The sequence below is a fragment of the Rhinolophus sinicus genome, linkage group LG02 (assembly GCF_036562045.2).
Source record: "Rhinolophus sinicus isolate RSC01 linkage group LG02, ASM3656204v1, whole genome shotgun sequence".
NCBI classification, from domain to species: Eukaryota; Metazoa; Chordata; class Mammalia; order Chiroptera; family Rhinolophidae; genus Rhinolophus; species Rhinolophus sinicus.
This window is the reverse complement of record NC_133752.1, coordinates 25,623,152-25,647,117: the sequence shown is the minus strand read 5'-3', so window position 1 is coordinate 25,647,117 and position 23,966 is coordinate 25,623,152. Positions and strand designations below refer to the sequence as shown.

The 23,966-nt window shown below is 41.4% G+C and overlaps 1 protein-coding gene across 1 annotated transcript in view; it reads left to right on the top strand.

The window, feature by feature from the left end:
- RELL1 (RELT like 1) overlaps positions 1-23,966 on the top strand; it is a 55,217-nt gene that overhangs the window by 24,310 nt on the left and 6,941 nt on the right. The window contains exons 2-6 of the mRNA XM_019741950.2: positions 3,825-4,049; positions 5,873-5,944; positions 12,309-12,366; positions 15,239-15,475; positions 18,357-18,495. Of these exons, the coding sequence (XP_019597509.1) occupies positions 3,825-4,049; positions 5,873-5,944; positions 12,309-12,366; positions 15,239-15,475; positions 18,357-18,492 (728 nt within the window). The 3' untranslated portion in view covers positions 18,493-18,495. The remainder of the gene's footprint in view (positions 1-3,824; positions 4,050-5,872; positions 5,945-12,308; positions 12,367-15,238; positions 15,476-18,356; positions 18,496-23,966) is intronic.

Sequence of the window (23,966 nt, the reverse complement as noted above, 5' to 3'; positions counted from 1 at the left end):
CCATAACACCAAGCAAACTTTTCTCAGATAGGTCTCATCTCGATAAATGGAATCAGTATCTACCATGTTGCTCAGGCAGAAACTTGGGCATCATCTTTATCATGTCACTTGCCCTTATATTAACTGGGGTCCAGAGCTTACAGAAATTAGAGGCAAAATTTTGGAATAGGAACCATCGCATTCAGCAGGTTTACAAAGGGGTCTGTGACTCCCAACTTTGACAACCTTTGCTCTCTCTGTATATGTTTTAAGTGTCCACCACATTTGTACAAAGGTAATACGAATACAAATTTTGGAAAATTACAGAAAAGTATACAAGTAACATTTAAAATTTTCCTATTATTCAATTACCCAGAATCACTTAATATTTTGGTTATTTCTTTGTATGTTTTATGCTTTTATGCCTTTTTAAAAACTAGTTGAGTCATACTGAACATAAGATTTTGGATCCAACTTTTAAAATTCAACATTGGATCATAAGTGTTTTCCCATATCTTCACAACATCTTCATAAATAGTTTTAAATGTTTGCACATTATTTCATCAAATGGTAGACTGTGACTGACTTGGGTATTTTCTTATTATGCCATTGTCAAATGGGCAGGTGCTGCCATTTTTTAACTTTTATAAATAATGCTGCAACAGCCTTTGCTATTAATTTGGACTCAAATAATTTGTTCATAATTCAAATATGATTCAGCTGGGGATGAAGGAGAAAGATGGAAAGCTAAACTTACCTAAGTTACCAGATGTTTTAGGTATTATTAGTGAATAATTTCTTCGTGATTTAAAACTTATTCTTCATCGAATTGCTAAGGTAGATCACTGTAGGTTCTCCAGTCAACATTTTGCTTTTTAGTGATTCCTTGTTGTCTATAATGGGGCTGTCTAATAGAACTTTTGGGATGATGGAAAAATTCTTTATCTGACCTGCCCAGTATGGTAGCCAGTTACCCACAGGTGACTACTGAACACTTGAAATGTGGTTATTGAACACTAGAAGCTGACAAAGCATCACTTCCAACATATTCTATTGGTCAGGCAAAGCAGAGTATATATTCAAAAGGAGGAGATACAGATCTCACCTCTCCATGGGAGCCGTATCAAAGAATTTGGGGCTGTGTTTTAAAATCATCTTAGAAAAGTACAACCATTTTGACTCCATTTTATTATACAGGTGGGGAAACTGAGCACAGAGCAGTTAAATGACTTGCCCAAGGTGACAAGCCTAGTAAGTGGCCAAGCTATTATTTATGCCAGGCAGTCTTGACCTTTTAACCTCAGGACTATATTGTAGCTCTCTATAATTCATGTTTCACTAATTTAGATGTATATCTTCTTCAGTTTTTTCATGGTACAATAATTATGAGATTAAGTGACTGATACGTGTTTGTAAATGACAAACACTGTAAATACGTAGTATTTGCAAGGGTTTGCTAGATGCCAATTTTTTTTTAATTAAAGTTAATTGGGGTGACAGTGGTTAGTAAAGTTATATAGGTTTCAGATGTACAATTCTGTAATACGTCATCTATATATCCCATTGTGTGTTCACCACCCAGTCAATTCTCCTTCCATCACCATATATTTGATCCCCTTTACCTTCACCTACCACCCCTCCCCACTTACCCTCTGGGAACCACTAAACTATTGTCTGTGTCTCTGAGTTTTTGCCAAATTAATGATGAATACACATTCTCAACCACCTGATTCAGGAGGAGCTCTTTGGCTCCAGTTCTGAGCCCCTCTCCTTTCATCCCTGTTTCCTACTGCTCCCCAAAGAGAATTTGTTATCACCTCCAGATTGAAACACACCATGATTCGGAGTAAAACCCTCTCAGTCTTAGCATGCTGCCTGCTTCACCTACTCCTGGTGTATGGAATATGTGATACTAAAAAGGAAAGAATAAAGAAACTTATTTAGAATTATAAAAGGAATCAAGGAAATGTTTCTGGTTTTCAGTGAAAGTAAGGCTTGAGACCAAACCTTAATTTAGGTGATGTATTTGCATATGTTTAGTGTGTGTATGTATTCTTTCATTCACTTACTAATTATTTTGATTCTTGGAATAGAAATCAGAAAAAAACATACGTTGAAATAAAATAAAAATATACGTTAACCTAATATATAGGTTATTCAGAATTCTTGAGGTTGTCTGATAGAATAATGATTGCAGCCTTTTACAAACCTAAGAAACCAGCAATTTCCTTTCATGTTCAAGTTCAAAGATTATGGATATTTTCATGTGAAAGAGATAGCTCTCTGGTTTGCAGTTAGGCTTCTGCTTGATACTGTTTGCTGCAATGATGCAATCTGATCATTTCACACCTGGATTTGTCCCCCATGTAATCATTACAACACAGATTCTTTTTTCATCAAAATACTCTTTGAGAAATATTAGAATTAAATGTATCTAGCTTTCCAATTTCTGGGTTTCTTAAGCAGTATGTGTGAATCTTCCTGATGTAGAGAACCTCATTTTCTCACTTCAGAATCTGAGTATTCCAAATAATGAGACTTCATTTCAATGAAAGCCCACCTTTTTCCTTAGTCCTCATCCTACCTGACCCCCCCTTCTTCGTTTGACAATTCCCTCCTCAGTTTTTGTCCATTAACTGGTACTTTGCTGGTTTTTCCACACAGTCAGCTCTTTCTCTGTTATCTTAATTGGCCATATCTTAGGTTACTTAATTCCCAATGTAGGGAGTCTAACTGGCATCCTGTAGGCCCGCCCTGATATCCAGCTGCCCCTGGTATAATAAATCCAGGTGATACTTTGATATGTCTAAAAGCAAAGTTCTCCTTTTCTCCAAAAGATGTCCCCTTTTCAGCTGTCCTATTTTTGAAATAATAAAATAGGTCCCCATTATCATTTGTTTCTTCTGGTGACGCATGTGTACTTTCCGTGGCATTTCTCCTCTAATCTGTGCTGATCGGCCCATGTGTTGACTTGTTTACTGGCTGTTTCTGATGCTACCCTACAAGCTCCAAGATGACACTGGCCAAATTGTTATTTATCATTTACTATAGCCACCTCCCAGCAAGGTGCTTTTCACAAACTGGGCATGCCATAAATGTTCATTTGGATCAGTGAATGAATAAACAAAGGCACATGCTTCCATTTTTATGTTTGCACCCCTGGGCCAAAATAGTGATGCCATCTTAGATTTCCCCCCTCTTTTGTATACTCTGGATCTGTAAGTTTGCTAAATCCTTCTAGTAAGTTCCATGGGGACAAGGGTTTTTGTTCCTCTTGCCCAGTGATATATCACAAGTGCCTCAAATGGCACCTGGCATGCAGTGAGCATTTACTATGGTACAGAAATGGTTCTAAATGTTTTACATGTATTAATGTATTTGATCTTCATAACAACCTAGAAAGGGTGGGTAGGTCCTATTGGTATGCTCATTTCACAATGAAACTGAAGCATTGAGATGTTGTTGTCATTGTTCAGTGTCGCATAGCTGCCAATTGGTGGAGCCAGGACTTGAACCCATGTGTCCTGAGTGTGTGCTATAATACCACCTAATGATCATGTTGTGTAGGTACCCTTACAGATGAAGAAGCAGAAGATGGCTTGAAAAGGTTTTCTAAAAAGTTATCCAGGGTGGAACCCAGTTTATGAGTAGCAGGGACGGGATGGCACTGTGTTAGCCCAATTGGGCCCTCCCCCTGTGCGCCTGTGCTGGCAGACCCACTAGTGTCTGTGTGGCCCGTGGTTTGGAGAGCAGACTGGGATTCAAGGTGAACATTTCCCAAGGTCGTCAGGTTTTCCGTCCTCCCTGCAGACATCTAACGCGGCCATGTGCGTTTCTTGTTACAGAAAACGGCGGCAGCCGCACGTTGCAGTCCAGAGCAGAGACGACACCGTCGCCCACTAACAACACTGGGAGTGGACACCCAGAGTATGTTGCCTATGTGCTGGTCCCTGTATTCTTCATTATGGGTCTCTTTGGGGTCCTCATCTGCCACCTGCTTAAGAAGAAAGGCTATCGTTGTACAACAGAAGCTGAGCAAGACGTGGAAGAGGCTAAGGTCGAAAAGATAGGTAAATAACCTGGATTCTTTTTGTGGGAAATGGGTGGGGACGATTTTTAAATAAGATAACAGCCGTAGATATATTCTATCTCTACGAGGCAAAATGATCCACATTAAATTAACAGTAGGTGGCATGGTGTTGTATCAGAGTAGATCTCACAGTGACCACACCTAGAGTTTGAAAGCTGGTGTTCACTTATGAAATACCTACTAGATAATTTACTCTTACTTGCCTCGTGGCCTTGGGCAAGTTATGGATGCTCTGCATCTCTGCTATGTATACTTTAATTAATTTAATGCCAATTAATTAAAATTCTAATTTCATTTACATGAGAACAATAACCTTCATCTTGGAGGATTATTGTGAAATTTAGAGAGAAGGTTCATTGGGTGTTTGGTACAGATGGCCACTTGGTAAATTTTAATCCTTATTATTGAATTAGATTCTGATTAAAATGATGGGAAAATTAAATAGAGCTCACCATTTTTGGGATATTACTTTTGCTGAGGGAGTTCTGTCTTAAGTATGAGACTGGAGTTTATGTTTATTAAAAGATTGTGTGAACAGTACAGTATAAGTATGGCAAAACTTGTGCTTTTGTATTAACTTCAGGGTGACTTACCTTTTCCTCTTAGCATGGAGTTATTGGGTAGTGCTTAGAAAAATCTAAGAGATGAAATTATGCTTTTTCCACAGATGTTCTTTCCAACCATCCTTTAGGGACATTTCCTGACGTGGGTCTTGGGGAGTACTAGATAAGTCTCCACATCTCTTTCAGCTCCTCAAAGGGCAGTTATTGCAGAAAGGTGACATTTGCAGTAGGTCGCCCTTCAAGCCAGCCTCAAGGGTAGAGGCGGGGAGCTTCCTCATTCCTTGCCAGCTTGCTGGCCTGTAGGTTTTTCCCACCCTCACTGACCTTTGAGGCAGAGAAAGAACAGGATGGCAGGATGAGTCATGTGTCAGATATGAGCAAACCAAAGCTGAGTGTTTGTCAACAGAAGTGGAGCCCCCGCCTCTCCTCCTTGGTAGATGCTTGCAGGTTGCTTAAGCACTCACCATTGGCATTATCTAATCAAACACATGTTCGTGGAGGAGACTGTGATAGAGGAGGCACTTTTCCAGATACACAGGTAGGACATGGGACATCTTGATTCATTCTCTGTGAACTGAGATGGAGTGTTTCAACCTGCCCTCTTCTTCTTGTTTGATTGAAAAAAATTATACAGACTGGTTTCAGAGCAGAGGTTTGATTTTTTTTTTCCCAAAGACTATCACATATACAGAATCTCCCAAAGTAAACTGAGTTTGTGGGTAAATAACCATGGCCAAAATTTAGATCATTTGGAAGTATGCTTAAAAGAAAGGAGAGTCTTATAAACATGGATGAATAATGACCCAATTTAAAAAAGAAATTAATACTTTGCATTTGTATATTGTACACGTGCAATTAAAATCCAAGAAGCTTTTTTCTTCCCATTTCCCCTAAGGGTTTAAGAAAAATTATGAGAGAGAAATATTAATAATAGTAGTATGGACTGATATAGATGCATGAAGTTGTTGTCTTGGAAAGTGAGTATGTGTTTGGACTTGAGAAGCGACTGAAAGAGACATTTCTGATCCTTTTTATGCCTGTTAGGCCAAGGAAGTCACTGTGTGCTCTGCATTGGGCAGTTTGGGGCTGAAGGAAGAAAGCCTAAGCTCTTAGCACCGTGGGTGACCGGCTGAGCTTTCTGGGGACTGTTCAGCGAAGTCTTGGGATCTAAAACTGTATCTCATTAACTTGATGCAAGTGACCAATTGTAACCCTTTCTCCCCTCCCCTTTCTCTTTCAGAGTTGAATGACAGTATAAATGAAAATAGTGACACTGTTGGGCGAATTGTCAACTATATCATGAAAAATGAAGGTATGGCTGTTTTAATGTTTCAGAGCAATTCAATATTTATGTGTTTTATTAAAAACCTATTTCCAAAAGTCAAGATTTATATGGACTCTCCAATCAATTTTTTGAAGTTATTGGCAGCACCTTTTTCCTGACCTCTCTAAGAGCTCAGCTTCCAGCATTATCCAACCATGATTGTTTCAAATAAGTGAGTTTTCTAAGAGCCAGTCGTTGGAGTGGTGCAGAGTCAGACCTGGAGGTGGTGGCTTACCTTCAAATCCTGGCCTCACTTTGATACGGGGAAAGTCATGTTACCTCAGTTCCTCCTCTGTAAAACGAGGGTAATAATAATGTTTACCTCATAGCATTGTTATGACATAGTGCACATAAAGTGCTTAGTAAAATAAGTGCTCGAGTATTATCTGTTCCTTTCTTTGTGCTTTTAGAAAACTGTGGTAAAATACACATAATGTAAAATTTACCATTATACCCATTTTAAAGTGTACAAGTCATTGCCGTTATGTATGTTCCTGGTGTTGTACAACCATTAGCACTATCTACTTCCAGAACTTTTTCATTGTCCCAAACTGAAACTCAGTCCCCATTAAGCAGTCACTCCCCATTCTCCATCCACGGGCCACCACTGCTTTCTGTCTCTCTGGATTTGCCTATTCTATAATCTATTCTTAAGTATTAAAGCTTTTAATAGGTTTAACCTTCATGGATTTAAGCAGTTTTTCCTCTGTCTAATGTATCGTACACCCCATCTTCTTAAATGGAGGGGTAATTTAATCTTGATTAGATAAATTTGGGTCATTGTTCTGAACACTGGTTATTATGTCCATAGGATGACACTGTGTGGTCGGTGTGCAACTTCTTGCCTGTACACCTAACAGCTGGAGATTTTCATCCCCTGAATTCTCTCGAGAATTTAAAAGAAAACGTTCCTTGGGCTGTAGCTTTGCTCTCGTCAGTGCTAACTCATGCGGTGTGCACTGATGCAGCTGAGCCATTTGTGCAGAACTTGAAATACCTGTGTACTGCTCAGTAAATACTGCTTATCTGCCCCCAGCCCTTCCCGGGGGACCCCCAACCCCCATATTCTGTCAACAAGAGCACCTGACTGGCCCAGGCTGTTGGTCAATGAGTTTGACTTTAGAGAAACAGCCATTTCATATGGTTCATATAGTTAAGCATAATTTTCATTGTTCTTTACAGAGTGCGCTTTATGGTTTGGCATAGATCTAGGTGCTTTATGTGTGTAATCTCATTTCATCCTCAGAATATCTCTCTACATTAGGTATTATTGTGTCCATGTTACAGATGAAGATATGTGGGCTCCAAGTGGTTGAGTTCACACGGTTAGTGGGCAGCCCAGGCCTCTCTGGTCTCTCTCAACTGTACAACGTTGCCTCTCCGCTCTTCTAGTTTGTAGCTTTCAGTTTCTACAGGATGGAAAACCAGATGACAGACCTAATAGAATGTTGTTTAAAATAAGAACAAAACAGACCAGAACACTTGGATTTTGATGTCTGTCTTCCAGAGACCTTCCTTCAGGGAACAAAAGTTAGTGATGCTATTCTTGAACAGTCGATGGTGCATGCTTCTGTTACATAAAAAGGTGGTTTTTAATTTACACCAGAAATACACAAATATGTTCTTGGCGTTGCAGTCCCTCCGCTGCAGAGGTGCACAGAGTGGGTGCGGCATGGACGAGAGGTGCACAGAATGGGCCCCTTCATGGCTCCTGTGCCTTGTGCCTTCAAAACTGCCTCCCATGGCTTTAGGAAGCTTGGAGGCCTTGGGGACCTGGGCTTCTGAGAGCTGAAGCAGCTGCTAAGTTAGTGAGTGTTGGATGAGGCATTGAATCGATAGGAATAAATCACTGTGGAAACTTTGCTGGGGCCGACATACATGCGTGTAGCTTCATAGGGTGCACTGCATGTTTGCTGTGGGCCAGGCCAGTTCTAAGGGCTTGTTAGGGACTACCGACTCTATGATTCAGCTACTTTAGTCCCATTTTACAGTTGAGAAACTGAGGCCCACAGTGCTGAACTCACTTGACAGAGTTGCACTGTTGGCAAGTGGCAGAGCTGAGATCGGAGCTGTAGCATCTGGCTCTAGAATCCATACTTAACCACTTGCTGTTACTGCCTTTTTTGTGGCAGCAGGAAATAGGGATGGTAAACTCATCCTCCTGTTGGGGTAGTTTATAAAACTCTGGTAACATTAACTCATTAAATTCTCAAAACTGCCTTCTGAGGTAGGCCCTGTTGCCACCCCATTTTTTAGAAGAGGCAACAGAGGCCCAGAGGGTAAGAGACTTGCCCAAGGTCACACAACCAGTGTATGGCAGGATGGTGCCAGCAGCGGGCCCTTGTCTTAATTACAGCAGAGGTGTGTTTGGGTCCCTAGAACAAGCATACTATTTAATTTTGTCACCTTCCACACTCAAGGGCAAATAGGTCTGTTCTTTTCTTTTTAAGTGATGTCGTTTTCCTTTTGGAGAGTAGCCTTTCTGTTTCTGCTGCATTGATCACCAGTAGGTATGTTAGAGTCCTACCCAAGGCACTGTCTTTATTCTTTCTCTTCTGCTCCCTAGTTCTTTCCCTTCTGTCTGATTCTTTATCCTCTTCTCCTGTCAATGCCTTCATCTGTCTGCCTGTGACTGGCCAGTGACCTGTGAGAATGGGTGGGGATTCTGATTCTGTGTGTAGCCCTTGGTCCTCCTTGGCCACGAGAAGACATCTGGCCACTTGACATCACTTTTCCAGCAATGGCCCTCTTTAGCTTCCAGCCTGTGCCAAAACCACAGCTGGGTGAGTAGTTCCCAGCTTGGGTCTCTTACCAGTTATAACCTAGCCTTTTCAGTTTGCCTTTGAGACTTAAATCCTCTATAGAACAAATCTGTTTTTTCTTTTTTCTTTGTTTCTGTCATTAAGAGATTCTGAACTCACTATCAGTGTAGACCTCCTTTAACATTCTAATTCTTTTTAATTGTAAGCACACCATAGCATAAGTTTTCTTTTCAAACTGAAAAAAAAGGACTACAATTAAGTACAATACTGTCATTACTATTTTCCCATGTTTATTTAAGTTTTCTTTGCTAGGTTTGCATATTTTAAAGAATTTAGAATCACGATTTATGACTAGTTTTCTGCTTTGCATTTTTAATTTGGCTAAAGGAGTAATATTTCACCTGTACTCATGGTGACATTCTTGTTTGTGGTTTAAACATACCATGTCGTGAATGTTGCAAATCAGGTTAGCTTAGATAAATATCTCTTGAAGGATGAATTTATCAGCTGACCTGAGGACTGATTACTTTTCTCCTAATCTCAAGGCTTGGATTCACTACAGTTCTACCATTAATTTTTCTCTCTAAGTGGAGTTGAACTGAAGAGTGTTTTCGAGGTCATTGGGGTTTTCTTGCCTTGCATGGAAATTTGGAAAGTACCTGCAACTTCATAGCTGAGCTTGTCTGCTGTGCTCTTAAACCATCGGATAAAGTGACAGTGAAGAGTATTGTGATTATTTCCCAGGTACCCTGATTATTCGCACTAGGCAGAGGGACCCCTTTGTGAAATTCTTCCCTCAATTTATATTATGGCAAAAAGGATTCCTTTACAAACTATCATTACTGAGTAAGTCTCTGAAACTTGCTATAATGATTATGCAAACATCCTGTGAACTATTGAACTATTAATCATTTGGGTAGAGACTTGGATGTTGAAGGGGTGAAAAGCACCCATCTCAGAGACCAGGGTTTGCGTCCAAGTCTGTGACTCTAACTCTGTGACTCTGGCCAGTTGCAGTCTTTAGGCCCAATCTCTGTCTCTGCCAAATGGAGGTGATAATTCTGCCTACGGTTAGGGTTGTTGGGAAAATCAAAGTTGGGAAGGTCTGTAAAGTTTTTAGTTAGTGACTGGCACACTCTAATTTTGGTGATGGCAATTGTGGTTCTTGCTTGGGAAATTTGCCTTGATTGTGTAGGAAAACTTTGAAGAGAATAGTGGTGGGAAAGAACACAGGGCATTTTTCTTGCCTGACTTTAATTGCTTTATGCATATTATCAGGCAGAAATTCAGGAAAGAGGAGAGGAAGCATTTTCTGGAAATAACTGCCCACCAGAAAGTTTCCCCTGCTCTTGACAGGTTTTCTTTGCCTTGTAACTCACTCCTCCCATTCTCTGGAAACCCATGAAGGGAGGTATAATTGACAAACTAAAGCATGTGTGGAAGTTGACTGGTGGCATTATGTTAGAAAGTTTTCTCATCACAGGAAACCAAAATTGTTCCCAAGGGGCAGAATACTGAAGTTCATTCCCTGGCCTAGACTGGAAATTAGACATGGGTGTATGTGTGTGTGCATGTGTGCGTGCATGTATGTGTCCCTCATACCAAACTTCCTCAGGCAGGGCGGCTGTAGGTGATATTTTCATAGAAACTTAAGTCTACTCTTAAAGACTTCACTCATGGCGAACAAAGGGGCTGTTTGCTAATTATTTCTAAGAAATAAGGGTGAGGTACAGGAATATATGAATACATGAGAAACAATACAGGTCAATAGAAAACAAGTATTAGTAATGATTTTAGTATATTTTATTAATATTCCTGGGGTCATTTTATAATTCTGTGTTTCTAAAGGAAGTCATCATTCTATAGGTGATTAATTTTCTCAGGTAGCTATTCAAACTTCTGTTTTTGAAAAGCTCTTTCTTATAAGTGGGCGCTACAGGTGCTATCTTTGTCTTCATACTTTTCTCATGGCTGGTTTTCCTTTTTTATTTACAGTTTTGAAGTTTGGTAAATGATGGCAAAGTCTAAGTGTCAACTGGCAAACTTGTGTATTCCCTAATCCCTTTATCTAGAAGAAGAATTTTTTTAATGAATCCTTGTATTAGTCAAAAGGGAAAATGACTGACACCACTCGACTATACTTAAATTTGTCTTTTCAGAGGTTACTGTGTCTTTGCCGATCCATTTCCAGACTTTCTTTGTCATGAGAAGTCTTGTTTAGAGCAAAACTTACGTTTGGAAATGCATTGGGGCATCCTCATGGATAGTCATAAATTTCAAAGAAAAAGATTCTTTTAGAAAAGGATGGTATACTGTGTTAATATTACTTTACAAACTCCATGCACTTGCAAGGGTTGTGATGGGGTGAAAATTAGATTGTGGGGTAAAAGAACTTAATATTTATATATAAAACCCAGGTATACATATAGTATGTAAACAGATATATCATATCTGTAGTATTACAATTTCGTGAGAAGGTAATTAGGGAACAAAATGTCAGAAAAGTCTCCTGGTTGAGGCGATACTGAAAAAAAGTTGAGAAACACTGTATAAACCTTTAACTGTGAACACTGAAAAGCAGCAGTGTTGGAAATAGAGTTAATTTTCCTTCTCTAGGGATGTCATTTGAGATGTTAAATGTTAAGTGTTGGTGTTAGCTCACATGGTAAATAGTGACCTTTTTTACTCTCTAGAGGATTTGTTGTGGTTGGTCGTGAGAACGGTGCTTTAAAAATCAACGGAAAGGTTAGAAGTCAGTAATAACATTTGGCCTTGCCAATTATATACCCAAGAGAAACTTGAATGTTCACTTTTAGTCTTTTATCCTTGGGAGCTTGACCATTCTAGAAGAGGGGAAAAAAACATGGGGTGTCTCTGCATGGGGCTGGGGTGGGGATCTCAGAAGCTTAGGTTCAATTTGCTTTTGTTGACAGCCAGGTACAAAATGGATTTTTAAAAAAATTAACGTTAGGAGTCTAATTTAACTTAGTCCATTATAAGCTACTTGTATGTGTGACTAACACTTGAAATTTAAGCTATTTGGCCAGAGTTAAGGTCTTTGTATGGTCAGGAAGCAGAGGTAAGCCAAATGGTCCACCTGGAAAATTATATGTGGGATAGACTTGATACTACGTGCATATCCAGAGTTTAGAACTTATTATGTGGGCACGTAGAAATCAAGAATATAGGTCTCTTAAGACATATATTTTATTACATACTTAGCAATGTGAGATAAATGCAGGGGAGCCACAGTATGTACATTTTCCCTTTGGTTTGAGAGGAGGGGAGAAATGTTTTCTTCCATGTTATATTGTAATGATCTGTAGGAAGCAAAACCCTATAGATCTGCTTTCCTCTGTGAAGATTCCCTGTCACTCATACTAAATTCCCAAGTGGTGAAAGTTATTGGCAGGTTGTGCCACATTGCAGGCTTACCTTGGGAAAGACCCTCCTCTCTCCAGGGTCCCAGGGCCTCATCTAGGAACGGAAGGAACTCAATTAGTGTTTTTCCAACAGCTTTTCTGATGTGATAATTCTGTGATTACTCATCTTTTTCATGCCATTTTAATTCTTTGTTTTTTCCCCCTTAGCAAACGCTGATGTTTTAAAGGCAATGGTAGCAGATAACAGCCTGTGTGATCCTGAAAGGTGAGTGCTCCTTTTCCCATTCAATGGGACATTTTTTTCACTTGTCTGCTAGAGCAGGTTTCCCACCTTTGGCACTATTGACATTTGGGCTAGATAATTATTTCCTGTGGGGAACTGCCCTATGCACAGGAGAGTGTTGAACAACATTCTTGGCCTCCGTTCACTGGACGCATGTCCCCTCCCCATGAAATGCCTTGGCACATGGTCCGTGTCCTCTGGGGGCAGCATCTTTCCTGGTTGAGAACACCTGTGTCAGAGAATGGTGATGGCAGGAAGTAATAGCCTTGGTTTGGGCACCTGGGTTAAGTCTTACCTCCACTGCCTACTCGTATTGAGCATGTCTTCTTGGGGAAGTTACCTGACCACTGTGAGCTCAAGTTCCATCACCTATGAGATGGAGACAGCCACTATACCAGCTTCATGGGATATCATAAGGAATACGAAATACCTCGGGCACCGGAAGACCTCCATGAACAATGATGATTAAATGTAAATCTGGGCTGGTTTTTGTATTACCAGTTTCAGGTTATGGTTGGTGAGCGTCTCAGTCCTCCCTAATTAATCACAGAACTGTATTGCTATACACATGTTCATTTCTCCAAGAAGGAGCATTTATTGAGTGCCTGCTGTGTGCTGGGGACTGCTGGACCTGGGCATTCAGATCCTTGCCATGGAGGACTCGGTCTGGTGGGGTGTGATGTGTGTGAGGCCTTCTGGTGGAGAACGTGAGAACACTGTAGGAGAAGTAAAGACTGGGGGCTCTGTGGGCTCTGTGGGGCCACTGGGAGCTCAGGGAAGCTTCACAGAACAAGTGCCATCTGAGCCAGGCACGTGACAAGCAGAGACAAGGCAGGGGCTGCTTGTAGAGAGAGCAGGTCCAGGAGAAAAGGCCCTGGAACCGGAAAGTATGGAACACACCTGGGAAAGTTCAGTCTGGGGTGGCCAGAGAACGTGCTGTGGACAGAAGCAAGAAGGGCCAGGAAGGCAAGTTGGGACCAAGTGACATGGCAAGGTTTTTCTGCTTGCTCTGTGGGTGGTGCACCCAGCACATCTTAAATATTTAATAGGTGCCTGTCAAACTGGTCATGTTAGCTTTGCATTTTAGCGAGGTGACTTAGTACAGAACTGTCAGTTTAGGAAGCTGTGGTGGTGTAGTTCACAGAGACACACAAGCTGTGATTTCTGCCACGTTCCGGCCCTGAGCACCAGACCCCTGGTGTTAGGACCGTGTTAGCTCATGCTGCCTTTGCCCCTGTCATCTGTGGGCGTCATGTCATGCCTTCATTGGGTTTATGCACATGGGTACCTGATAAGTGTATGTTGAACGAGTGTTGTTAAAACTTTTCAATTTAACCTTCTGACTATGTGGTGTGTTTTTTTTCTTTTCTTTTTTTTTTCAAGATTTCATGGGGGAAGGGGAACACTGTGCTTTTCCCAGGACCCATCAGCTCCAAGTCAAGTTGTTGTCCTTTCAGTCTTAGTTATAGAGGGTGCAGCTCAGCTCGAAGTCCAGTTGCCGTTGTTCAATCTTAGTTGCAGGGCACGCAGCCCACCATCCCTTGCGGGAGTTGAACCGCAACCTTGTGGTTGAGAGCTCACTCTCTCACCAACGGAGCCATCCAGCCACCCCTATGTGGTGTTAATTTAACATGGTTTAGTCCCAGAAAGCTGCTGCTGTGTGTTTTTATTTTAATGCTCTAAAGAGCCTCCCTAAAGAGCACCAGGAAGCAGTTGGTTGTCTTTGATGTTTGACACTATTTCCTCAACCAAAGGTTGCACTTCTTTTTAATGGGAAACAGGCTGGCTTCAGCAGCATAAAGGCTGGTTTATGCAGTCATAAGACTTCCACGTGCTTTTGGGGCTCTTGGCACAGTCTCAGGTGTCAGGCCTTGCTGTGACGTATCACCCCACCTACACCACGTCACAGGGCTGCTTCCTGGTCAGGCCGGCCTGTTCTGCTTTCCTTCCTCCTTTCCTAGGGAGCCAGAGCCTTGACATATGCCTTTGGAAAGTAGCCAGCCTCTGCCTTATATACTTCTCTTTTTATATTTTGGATGGTCTGGCTGGATTTCTTCAGGTTATCAAAGTGATCTCCCTGTTTCTGAAGCACTATATGATGGTTATGAGCATGGTTTCTAGAATTAGACTTTCCGGATTTGAACCTCAGGTCCATCACTTATTAGCTGTGTGACCTTAGGCAAGTTATTGAATGACTCTTGAGCCTCACATTTTAAAACAAGGTAGTTAATAATACCTACCTCATAAGGTTCTGTAAAGATTAATTAAATTGACATATAGCAAATGCTTGGAATATTTTTTTATTACTATTACCAACATCTCTTGAGCATCACTTTTGATATCTTAACCTAAAAGCATTCTTCCTTTGGTGCAATAGTCAGATTGGATCAAATGTTCCATCTTCAGTCATTTGATAATTGGATTGGAATTTAAGTTTATCAATTGTCCAGGGCATGTCTTTGCTTAGAAAGCTAAGCAGGCACTTTGTTTTGTGTATGAAAGAAATTAGTATGATCACATGGGAATGGAGATCAGTCATTTAGAAAGAAACCTAATCCTTTAAAGACAGGGTATCATCGGAAGAAGCAGTGGTTTATTTCCAGCCAGTTAATTTCATTGTAGAAGTGATGAATCACATTATTGCTGTTTAAAGTGAGCTGTCAGTGCATAGGCATGAAAGCTGAGTATTTGCCGTCTTAAGATCAGTTCACAAAGCCCAGTTGTTTAATTGGAAGAGGCATTGTTTTCTTTTTATTTAAACTTGCTTTTTATATGGCAGGGGAGAGATTGCCTTCGCTGGTGTTTGTTTTAAATAACCAGTTCTGCTGTCTGTTTCCTTTTCTTCCTACTTTAGCCCGGTGACCCCCAGCACTCCTGGGAGCCCGCCTGTGAGCCCCGGGCCCTTGTCACCAGGTGGCACCCCAGGGAAGCACATCTGTGGCCACCATCTACATACCGTGGGCGGTGTTGTCGAGAGGGATGTGTGTCATCGGTGTAGGCACAAGCGGTGGCACTTCATAAAACCCACCAACAAGTCTAAAGAAGGCCGCCCAAGGCGTCAAGGAGAGGTCACCGTCCTCTCTGTGGGCAGGTAAGATCCCTGTGGATGCTTCAGGTTTGCATGACATGCTTGCTATGGGGTGTGGATTTGTACTGACCTGTTAAATACAGAGTATATTCTCCTTAGCCTGGTTCTGGTCACCTCTCCGGGCTTCTTAGGAGTTTTCTGGTCTGAGTTCTCCATTTTTCTAGTAGCAGAGGAATCCTATGAGGTAGCTATTGCTCGATCAGATGTCAGATATATAAATTGAGGTAAAAAATGGATTATTTGCTGTAGTAGGGTTCTCTGGAGAAGCAGAACCAGTATTTAGATAGATAGATAGATAGATAGATAGATAGATAGATAGATAGATAGATAGATAGATAGATGATAGATAGATATTAGATACAGATATATAAGAGATTTATTATAGGAACTGACTCACATGATTGTGGAGGTCATGGTCTGCCATCTGCACACTGGAGACCCAGGAAAGCCGGTGGTGTAAGTCAGTCCAAGGCCAAAGGCCTGAGAACCAGGGAACTGAAGGTACAAGTCCTGGTCCCAGTGCGAAGGGCTGAGAACCAGGAGGGCTGATGTCCGAGGGCAGAAGACATGTATCCCGGCTCAAGAAAAAGAACATATTCTCCCTTCCTCTGCCTTTTTGTTCTATTCAAGCCCTCACGGGATTGGCTAATGCCCACCCACATTGGTGGGTGGTCTTTACTCAGACTACAGATTCAAATATTAGTCTCTTCTGGAAACCCCCTCAGACACACCAGAAATAACTTTTTACCAGTCAAGTTGACTCGACACTTGCTGTATTAGCTAATGTCCAAATCTTAACTATTTACAGAATAGAAGTTTATATGTCACTTGTGGGGAATCGAAAGATCAGTGAGTGGCTCTTCAAGCAGTCATCCAGAACCCCAGGTTCTTTCCATCTTGTGGCTCTGCTAGGTTTGCCAGCAGAAGGAGAAAGCACGTGGAGGATTGTTCATAAGAGGTTTTAATGAGATGGGCCAGGAAGTGGCACATTTCATTTCGCTCACATTCCACTGATTAGAACTCAATCACTTGGCCACACGTCAATGCCAGGTTGCTGGGAAATGCCCAGCCATGTGCCAGGAAAAAGAGGGTTTGGAGTTGGTCCACAGCTCTCCAATCTGTGCCATGTCAGATCCATGTGGATTCCTGTGACTGCTTTCTTTCCGTTCACCTCACCTGCGTCCTGGTTTCCCAGTTCTAAAGTATTATTTACTTGTGACCCATATGCGATGTGGACATTGTGCAGTTCAAATGATAAATCACTTTGACTGTATGTAGAGCATTTTTGTAGTGGAATGCTTTTGTAGTGTCTACTGTTTTGATTTTGAGTCTCATGTAGGAACTGCACTGCTGATGCTAAATTTAGAAAGTCGGAACAGAGTGTGGGTGCTAAAGCCAGACTGGGGAAACTCTGAGGAAAAGTGGACAGTACTGCATGCATGATCCTTCTTTCGCTACTGACAAACTGTGGGAAGACTAGCTTAGACTCACTGCATCTCCCTTGTTTGATTCTGGGTGCCACTACTTACAAACTCTTGCTTCTCTCCATGCCTCAGTTTCCCCTTTTATCAAATGGGGATATGACAGTAACACTCACCTGATTGAGTTGTTTTGAAGACTAAGGTGATTCATGTAAAAGTCTTAGCCTAGTTTTTGACACTTAGAATGTACTCAGGAAATGTTGGCTATTTTATTATTTTAATTCGGTTGAATTTTATCATGTGTTGCACAAGCAACGAGGAGAAGACTGCAGGGCTCTTTGCCACTTCCAGCAAAACAGTACAACTTATGACCACACTGCTTTAGTAAGAGGCAGAGTCATGGGAATTTATGAATGTGCAATGAAATGAGAATATTAGCTTCTTTAGACAAAGTGTATTTTGTTTGCTTTAAAAAAAATCTGCTAATAATTTCAGCTCAGATTCAGCATGGTGTTTGTTTTCTTAATGCCCCAAATCCAAGTCTCTGTTTCTTGCATGTGGACGACTAGAGCATTAATTGTTGCACACTGGTCTTCAACACGTGCTGCTTAAAGCGAGTCTTACAACTGGACCACATAGGGTTGTGGTTACAACTCTTCCCTGATCCTCCTTTCACTTCCTCAGTCTCCTTCCTGCTGATGGTGGGTAATCTCGTGTTGCAGAGAGAAGAATTTATGTGAGATAGTTTTAAGGGAATTTATGGCCAGAGAGAAGCTATTATGAAAGACTAGGGATTTGATGATGATGGACTAGAAAAAGTCAAACTGAGCACATTTCTTTGTAACTTTTTTCTTAATTCTTAATGAAAATCCCTTAACGTCCCTAACTTTTTCCTTAATCCTTAATGAAAATTAACCCAAATTTGCTTAAAAAAAAACAGACAGAAACTAGACACAAAAACCCTACTGCCAAGTGATACTGATAAAATGCATAGTTGGAGTTCCTCTGGCTGTGAGTGTGTGGAGATTGGACTCTGACAGGTATACTTTGAATATGGCAGTTCTTGAGTGAACATTTTTGTTACATCGTTACGTTCGTCTGATTTGCAAACTACTCGTGCTCTTTCCAGCCCTCTGTGGTTAAAACAACTGATGTTAAAGCTCATGTCATCATTAGAAACCACAATCTGGGGCTGTGTAACATTTGAGTACCGTGTTTTTAATGCATTTTCCATGCTCTAAAGTATCCACACTATAAAGTATCCATCATAATCTGTGTTGTGTTGCATGAAAATCAGCTGGAAAGTTTGGCAGGGGCATTTTTTAGATAGGAACGCCCTCCTGTTGAGTATGCTGTCCTTACTTTTGGCTGAGTTTGTTTGGATCCTCCAGATGGTTTTTGATTCACTCCTAATCCTTGTTTACTGGAAAAGCAAAACCCATCAAATCTCTTTGCCTCCTCAGGTTTAGAGTTACAAAAGTGGAACACAAGTCAAATCAGAAGGAGCGGAGAAGTTTGATGTTGGTTAGTGGGACCGAAAGCGTCAATGGGGAGGTCCCTGTGACACCTGTGAAGAGAGAACGAAGTGGCACGGAGTAGCAGGTGAGTTGTAGATGTGGTGACATTGGGGTGGGTCAGTGCCATGTGGGGAGAAGGTACTGAGAACCTTCCAAGTACGGGAATGACTTGGCAGGGAAAAGTGAATGCTCTCCTGGAACTGGTGGGACTACAGGGGACTGCACGTAATTACGTGTTTGTCCAGAGCTTCTTATAAAGAGGCCACACGCTTGGGTGCCTCCAGGGGCTTGGCCTACGTAATAATGAGGAGAGAGGATTACTTATGAGGCAATATGGAGTGATGGGGATTGTGGCTAACCCAGAATCACACAGCCCATCTACAGGGCTTGTATTACCATAAGGTAGAAGGTATTCGGTGTTCCTAGCCTCTTATGTTAGAAAAGGTGGAAATCTAGACTTGGTAAATGTGAAATCACTACAGGTTTTTAAATGTTGGAAGCATATTAAATTTCCTTTAAAAAAAAAAAAAAACTATGCAGATGAAATGAAATGTAATCTTGTCATCATTTCTAGATAAACATTTGAAAAATGCTGGAGCAAGCTCTTTCCATTGAGTTGGAAACAAGTTTTTGTTGAGGTGCCATAGTTCTAAAATATGCCCAGTAGCTATATTACTCTTTCCACCAAATATTTTGAAGCAATTTAAAAGCAAAGTGAAGGCCTTTTGGTTTGGCAATTTTAATTTTGAAAGCTGTTGCTTAAAAAAATAAGCCTGTAATAATTTGATATTGGTTTGGCATTTATCTTACCCTTTTCTTGCTGTTCTGGCTTGAGTAGCATTCATCCTTTTCGTGTTTCCTGTTATATGTAAAAGTGTGAGTAGGAGAATTCAGGCATGCTCGTGCTCCAGACGCTGAAATGGAACCATCAGAGCCTGAACATTAAGGCAAAGGAGTGGGGGATGGGTCTGGGAGAATGGACTGGGGGGTCCTTGAAGGTCCAGGGAAACAGCAAGGTTGACCTGAGCCCTCGAGTCAGGCGGCCAGGTTCACATTGTAGTTTGCACTGTATAAGCACTGGGACCTGAGCAAGGGACTTTGGCATCTTACGTCTCACCAGAAAATGGAAGTGATGCTACCTGTCTCAAGGGGTGGCAGTGAGATCTCAGGGCCTGGAACCAGGAGACGCTAAGTCCGTGCTGCTGATTATTATTCGCTCATTCACTTTTGGCTGGTAGGCCTGAGTGAGGGGGGACAAGTGGCTTCTGAGTGAAGCTTCTCTGAAAATCTGCCCATGCTCAGAGGACGACCTGTAAGTCACCTGGAAGAGTGTGCTCCTAAATTCTGTAGACATAGGGCTCTGAGAGCTTTCCAGTGCTAGTTATTTCAGTCTTGCCCTCTGGGAGATCTGGCCCCCTGCCCCTGAGTTTAGGAGCCGAACAGAGGCTTTCTTTAAAGAAGAGATAGAGCACAGAAGTCGGTCTCTGGCTTCTCAGCCAGCTATTGGTGTCTTGAGAAAGCAACCAAGAGGAATTTAGGAAAAGGAAGAGGATGATGAAGATGATAATAAAAGCAGCTAATGTCAGTATTCTAGTCTTCGGGGTGTTGTACTCATATGTATCTCACATGTCACCATTCTAAACATCTTGTAATGGAATGGATACTATTATCCCAGTTTTATAGATGAGACACCAATGAATGGACAGGATAAGCCACATGTTCAGGTTCACATAGCAGGAAAGAGGAGGGGATGTGAACCTGGGTGTCTGGCTACAGGACCAGTTATACTCTTCTACCATCCTAGGGACAGCCCTAGACCCATGAACAGGGAACATTTCCACCAATGATCTAGAACCTCCTGGTCTAATATGGTAGCCTCTGGTCACCTGTGGCTATTTAAATTTAAATTAATTAAAATTAAAAATGTAGCTCTGCAGTTGCACTGATCCCATTACAAAAGGTCAGTAGCCACGGAGGGCTAGGGTCTGCCCTATCGGACAGCACACGTACAGGATCTTTTCATCACTGCAGGAAGTTCTATTGGACGGAGTAGACGGTACCTTAAATGTTACTCATAGAATTGGAATCCTGAGTGACTTTGGTAAATCAGCGACGTCTTCTGATAAAAGTCATGAGGACTTGTCTGGCTATTCAAGTCTAAGGTGTGTGAAGGCCCAGTCCGTTTGGCTGCAAAGAAGGCATGGGTTGTGGTGACAGTCTGTGAGTGAGTCATGGGCCTGGGGTGTGTTGACAGATGGAGCAGGCCAAGCGGAAGAAGACTCTGCTCACCTCAGGCAGGAAGTGCAAGCCAAGCCTCAGGCTGATTAGAGCCTTGCTGATAACGAGCCAGGGCTGGAATTGGCCGCTGTTGCCTGGGGACAGGAGCTTGAGATTTGGGATGATTAAAGAATTAGGATTGCTGAGCAGGTTTTCTTGGTCCAAATTCTGTCTGGGTCTGACTATAGGAATTTGATCCAATCATCTGAAGTCCTAACTATCTCTAACTCGTTTAAATTTGATATTCCCTACGAAGTACATAATCATCCACCAGGATTATGTAAAAGAGCATTGAATTTGATCACAAGACATGCACTCACATCCTAACTTTACCACTTGGAAAGTGTACCTACCTGCCTTTAATCCCTGTTTCCTTGAATGTGAAACAGGATGTTAAATGTATTGATTAAGGCTCATGCCAGGTGAGTGTCTGGCGTGAAGCTGACTCTCAGCGGAGGGGAGTCCCGGTGCTGTGCCATCCAAACCAACACACGAAGGACAGAAGGGCTGCATTTTCTGAGCCTTCCACTTGTAATTAATTTTGAAATTTAAAAATAAAAATAATTGTATTATGGAAATTTTCAAACAAACTCTTTTAAAAGAGTGAATAGTATCATGAATGCTCATACGTTATGGAGTAATTGAATCATAATACCTACTGCTTATTGAGTATTTACGATGTAGCTGGCATGCTTTGAAAGGCACATTCCGTGTACTAACGGGTTTAATCCTCACAACAGCAACAATTTGCACACATAGGGCATAAGCGCAGAGTTTAAACAACTTCTTTAGCTATCAACAAGCATGTGATGGAGTTTTGAGTGCAACCCAGGCAGCCTAGTTTCTGGCGTCACAGACTTCACCACCCAACTGGGACCAGGGAAAGCAGGCCCTATGGTTAGAGCCTGTTGGGTTTGGGGACTTGTGGAGTGACTATGTCTGATGACCCCAACAGAGAATGGACTCTGAAAAAGGAAGGGAAGGAGTATTCATTGACATTTTAAAACAATTACGTATCATTAAAATTTTTCTTGCTAGGTTTCTTAATATTTCTCATCCCCAGGAAGAATATTTTGGGGTATTTAACATGACTTCATTTTTCCAACTAGAGAAATCCTGAAACTTTTCTTTCTGGGCCCAAATCTCTGGTTCTGGACTGAATTGAAAGGATTTGCTCTAAAATGTGGCTAATGCAGTAGGACAGGAGTATTACGTGTCTTTTATAGTTTTCAGAGTTGTCTTTTTTCCTGGAAAATGTTTTTGTTTAAATGTGGATTTTTTAACCACATTATTTTACTGGAGTGCCTTGTTTTACAGTAGAATGGATTCAAATATTCAAATGCATATCTACTCATTGGTTAGGTTTCTTTTTTTCTAATTAGGTAGTCGTTGCTAGAAACTAGACTTAGTGTTCTAAATAGAACATTATCACGGCTGGGACAGGATTTCTCTCTTTCCTTCTTTTTTTAAGAAATAAAATCAGTTGTTTGTCTCCTCCTCCCCTTACTCTTTTCGGCCTGTTTCCTTGGCCTGAATAGTGAGATCTAACTTGCCTCTGCCTGATTTATTTTGGCAGTGCAGTTAAAATGGTTTCTTTTTCCACAGAAAATGTGTTTTGATTTCTTCTTAGAAGAATAAGCTTTTGTTCTTCAAAGTTAAATTGCTCTCAGCCTGCAAATGCCACTGCTTTGTCTTCATAATCACTGGTTTTTATTTTAAATTGTTATGTTATTGAAACTATTCTATTACTTCTTATTTAAGTAATTTATTTTAGTGATTAAAAGCTGAATTTTAAACTGCTTAGGCTTAATGTTAACTGTGCCACTAATTTGCACAAGTTACTTAACTCCTCGAAGCCTCAGTTTCTTCATCCTTAAAGTGGGGTTGTCGCTGGGTTTACATGCCGTAATGCATCTGGAGAGTTCTGAAATCAGTCCTTGGCACACAGTTAGTACTTCCTAAATATTCACTACTATCAGTAATTTTCATCTCCTGCTCGGTGGCCTTAGTTATTTATTAACCCATTCCTCAAGCATCAGCTTTAGGTTCTGTGAATCCCTTTTTCCTTCTTAAGAACGTCAGAGCTTTGGACTCTTAAGACATCTCAAAAGTGGATATTTGGCAAGTTCCTTAGGAATTTGGGCCATTTCTTGCTTGTGTTAAGAGGGCCTTAGACATAACCATTCCACTTTTACTGGAGGTGGAATCAGAGTTAGTTACAAGGCCATTGAAAAGTTTTGCAGACTTAAGTTCCATTCATTGTAAAGGTCAGAGGATGGTTTAAATTAAGAGGTAATGAGGACTGGGAAGTTTTCAGCATTTAGCTGTGCCACTCTGCGGGGGCTCTGCCCTGCTCCTTTCTGCCCAGCCGGTCTTGTGGGCCATGTTTCCTCCCTCAAGAGCATCTCGGCCAATCACAAGGACAGCTTTTCTGACTTTTGATGCCTTCGTTTTTTCTTCTAACAGTGAGGAAAGGCACTTATTTTCAACTCTGTGACAGGCAGTGTGGTGGAGGGTCCCTGTGGGGTCTCCCTGAAGTTGTATATTTGTATTCACGCTTCTTTTGTTAACTCTCCAGGGAAGGAGAGGATGGTGAGAAACTTCAGGTACCGCTACTAAATTAATATTTTTCTCTGTAGCTTATATTTATTTAGGGAGAAATACATGTTTTCTTAAAAAGCGAAAGTACCTCAGATTTGATGGAAGCTCCTTCATTCGATTCACTGGTCTTTAAGCGGCAATTAATTTATAAAAAGAAACTGCACCTTTATGAATTATGAGTGATAATCTTTTCACTTCACAGAAGAAGAACCGGCTCAGAGGGATTAATTTTTCCCAGGTCCCTGGGCTAGGTAGTGAGAGGGCTTGGACGGGAAGAAATCCATACTTTGGAGCTAACATGCGAAGTGGCTTTAAAGTTCGAGGGAGCTTTGCTTTCTCTAACAAGAGGAAAAAAAATCCGTATTCAGTTTAGCCCAGTAGCTCACAGAAGTGATCATTTTGACGTTATCAGCCTGCAGTAGGCAGGGTGTCCTTTGGTCTCCTGGGGGGTCCTTTTGATGTTATTTGGCTGTTAAAGTGTGCCTTGGATCAGGTTTGGGAGCTATTTTCTTTTCTTACAGGTAGAATAAGATCAAAGACTGTGAGATCTCGGAGGAACTGTGATTGCTAGTTCCGGTCAATTCTGGTACAATTACATCTTTTCAAAGTATATACTGAGCGCCTACTATGTGCCAGGCACAGCCAGGCCTCACGGTTGCAGCACTGTGGAAGGGACAG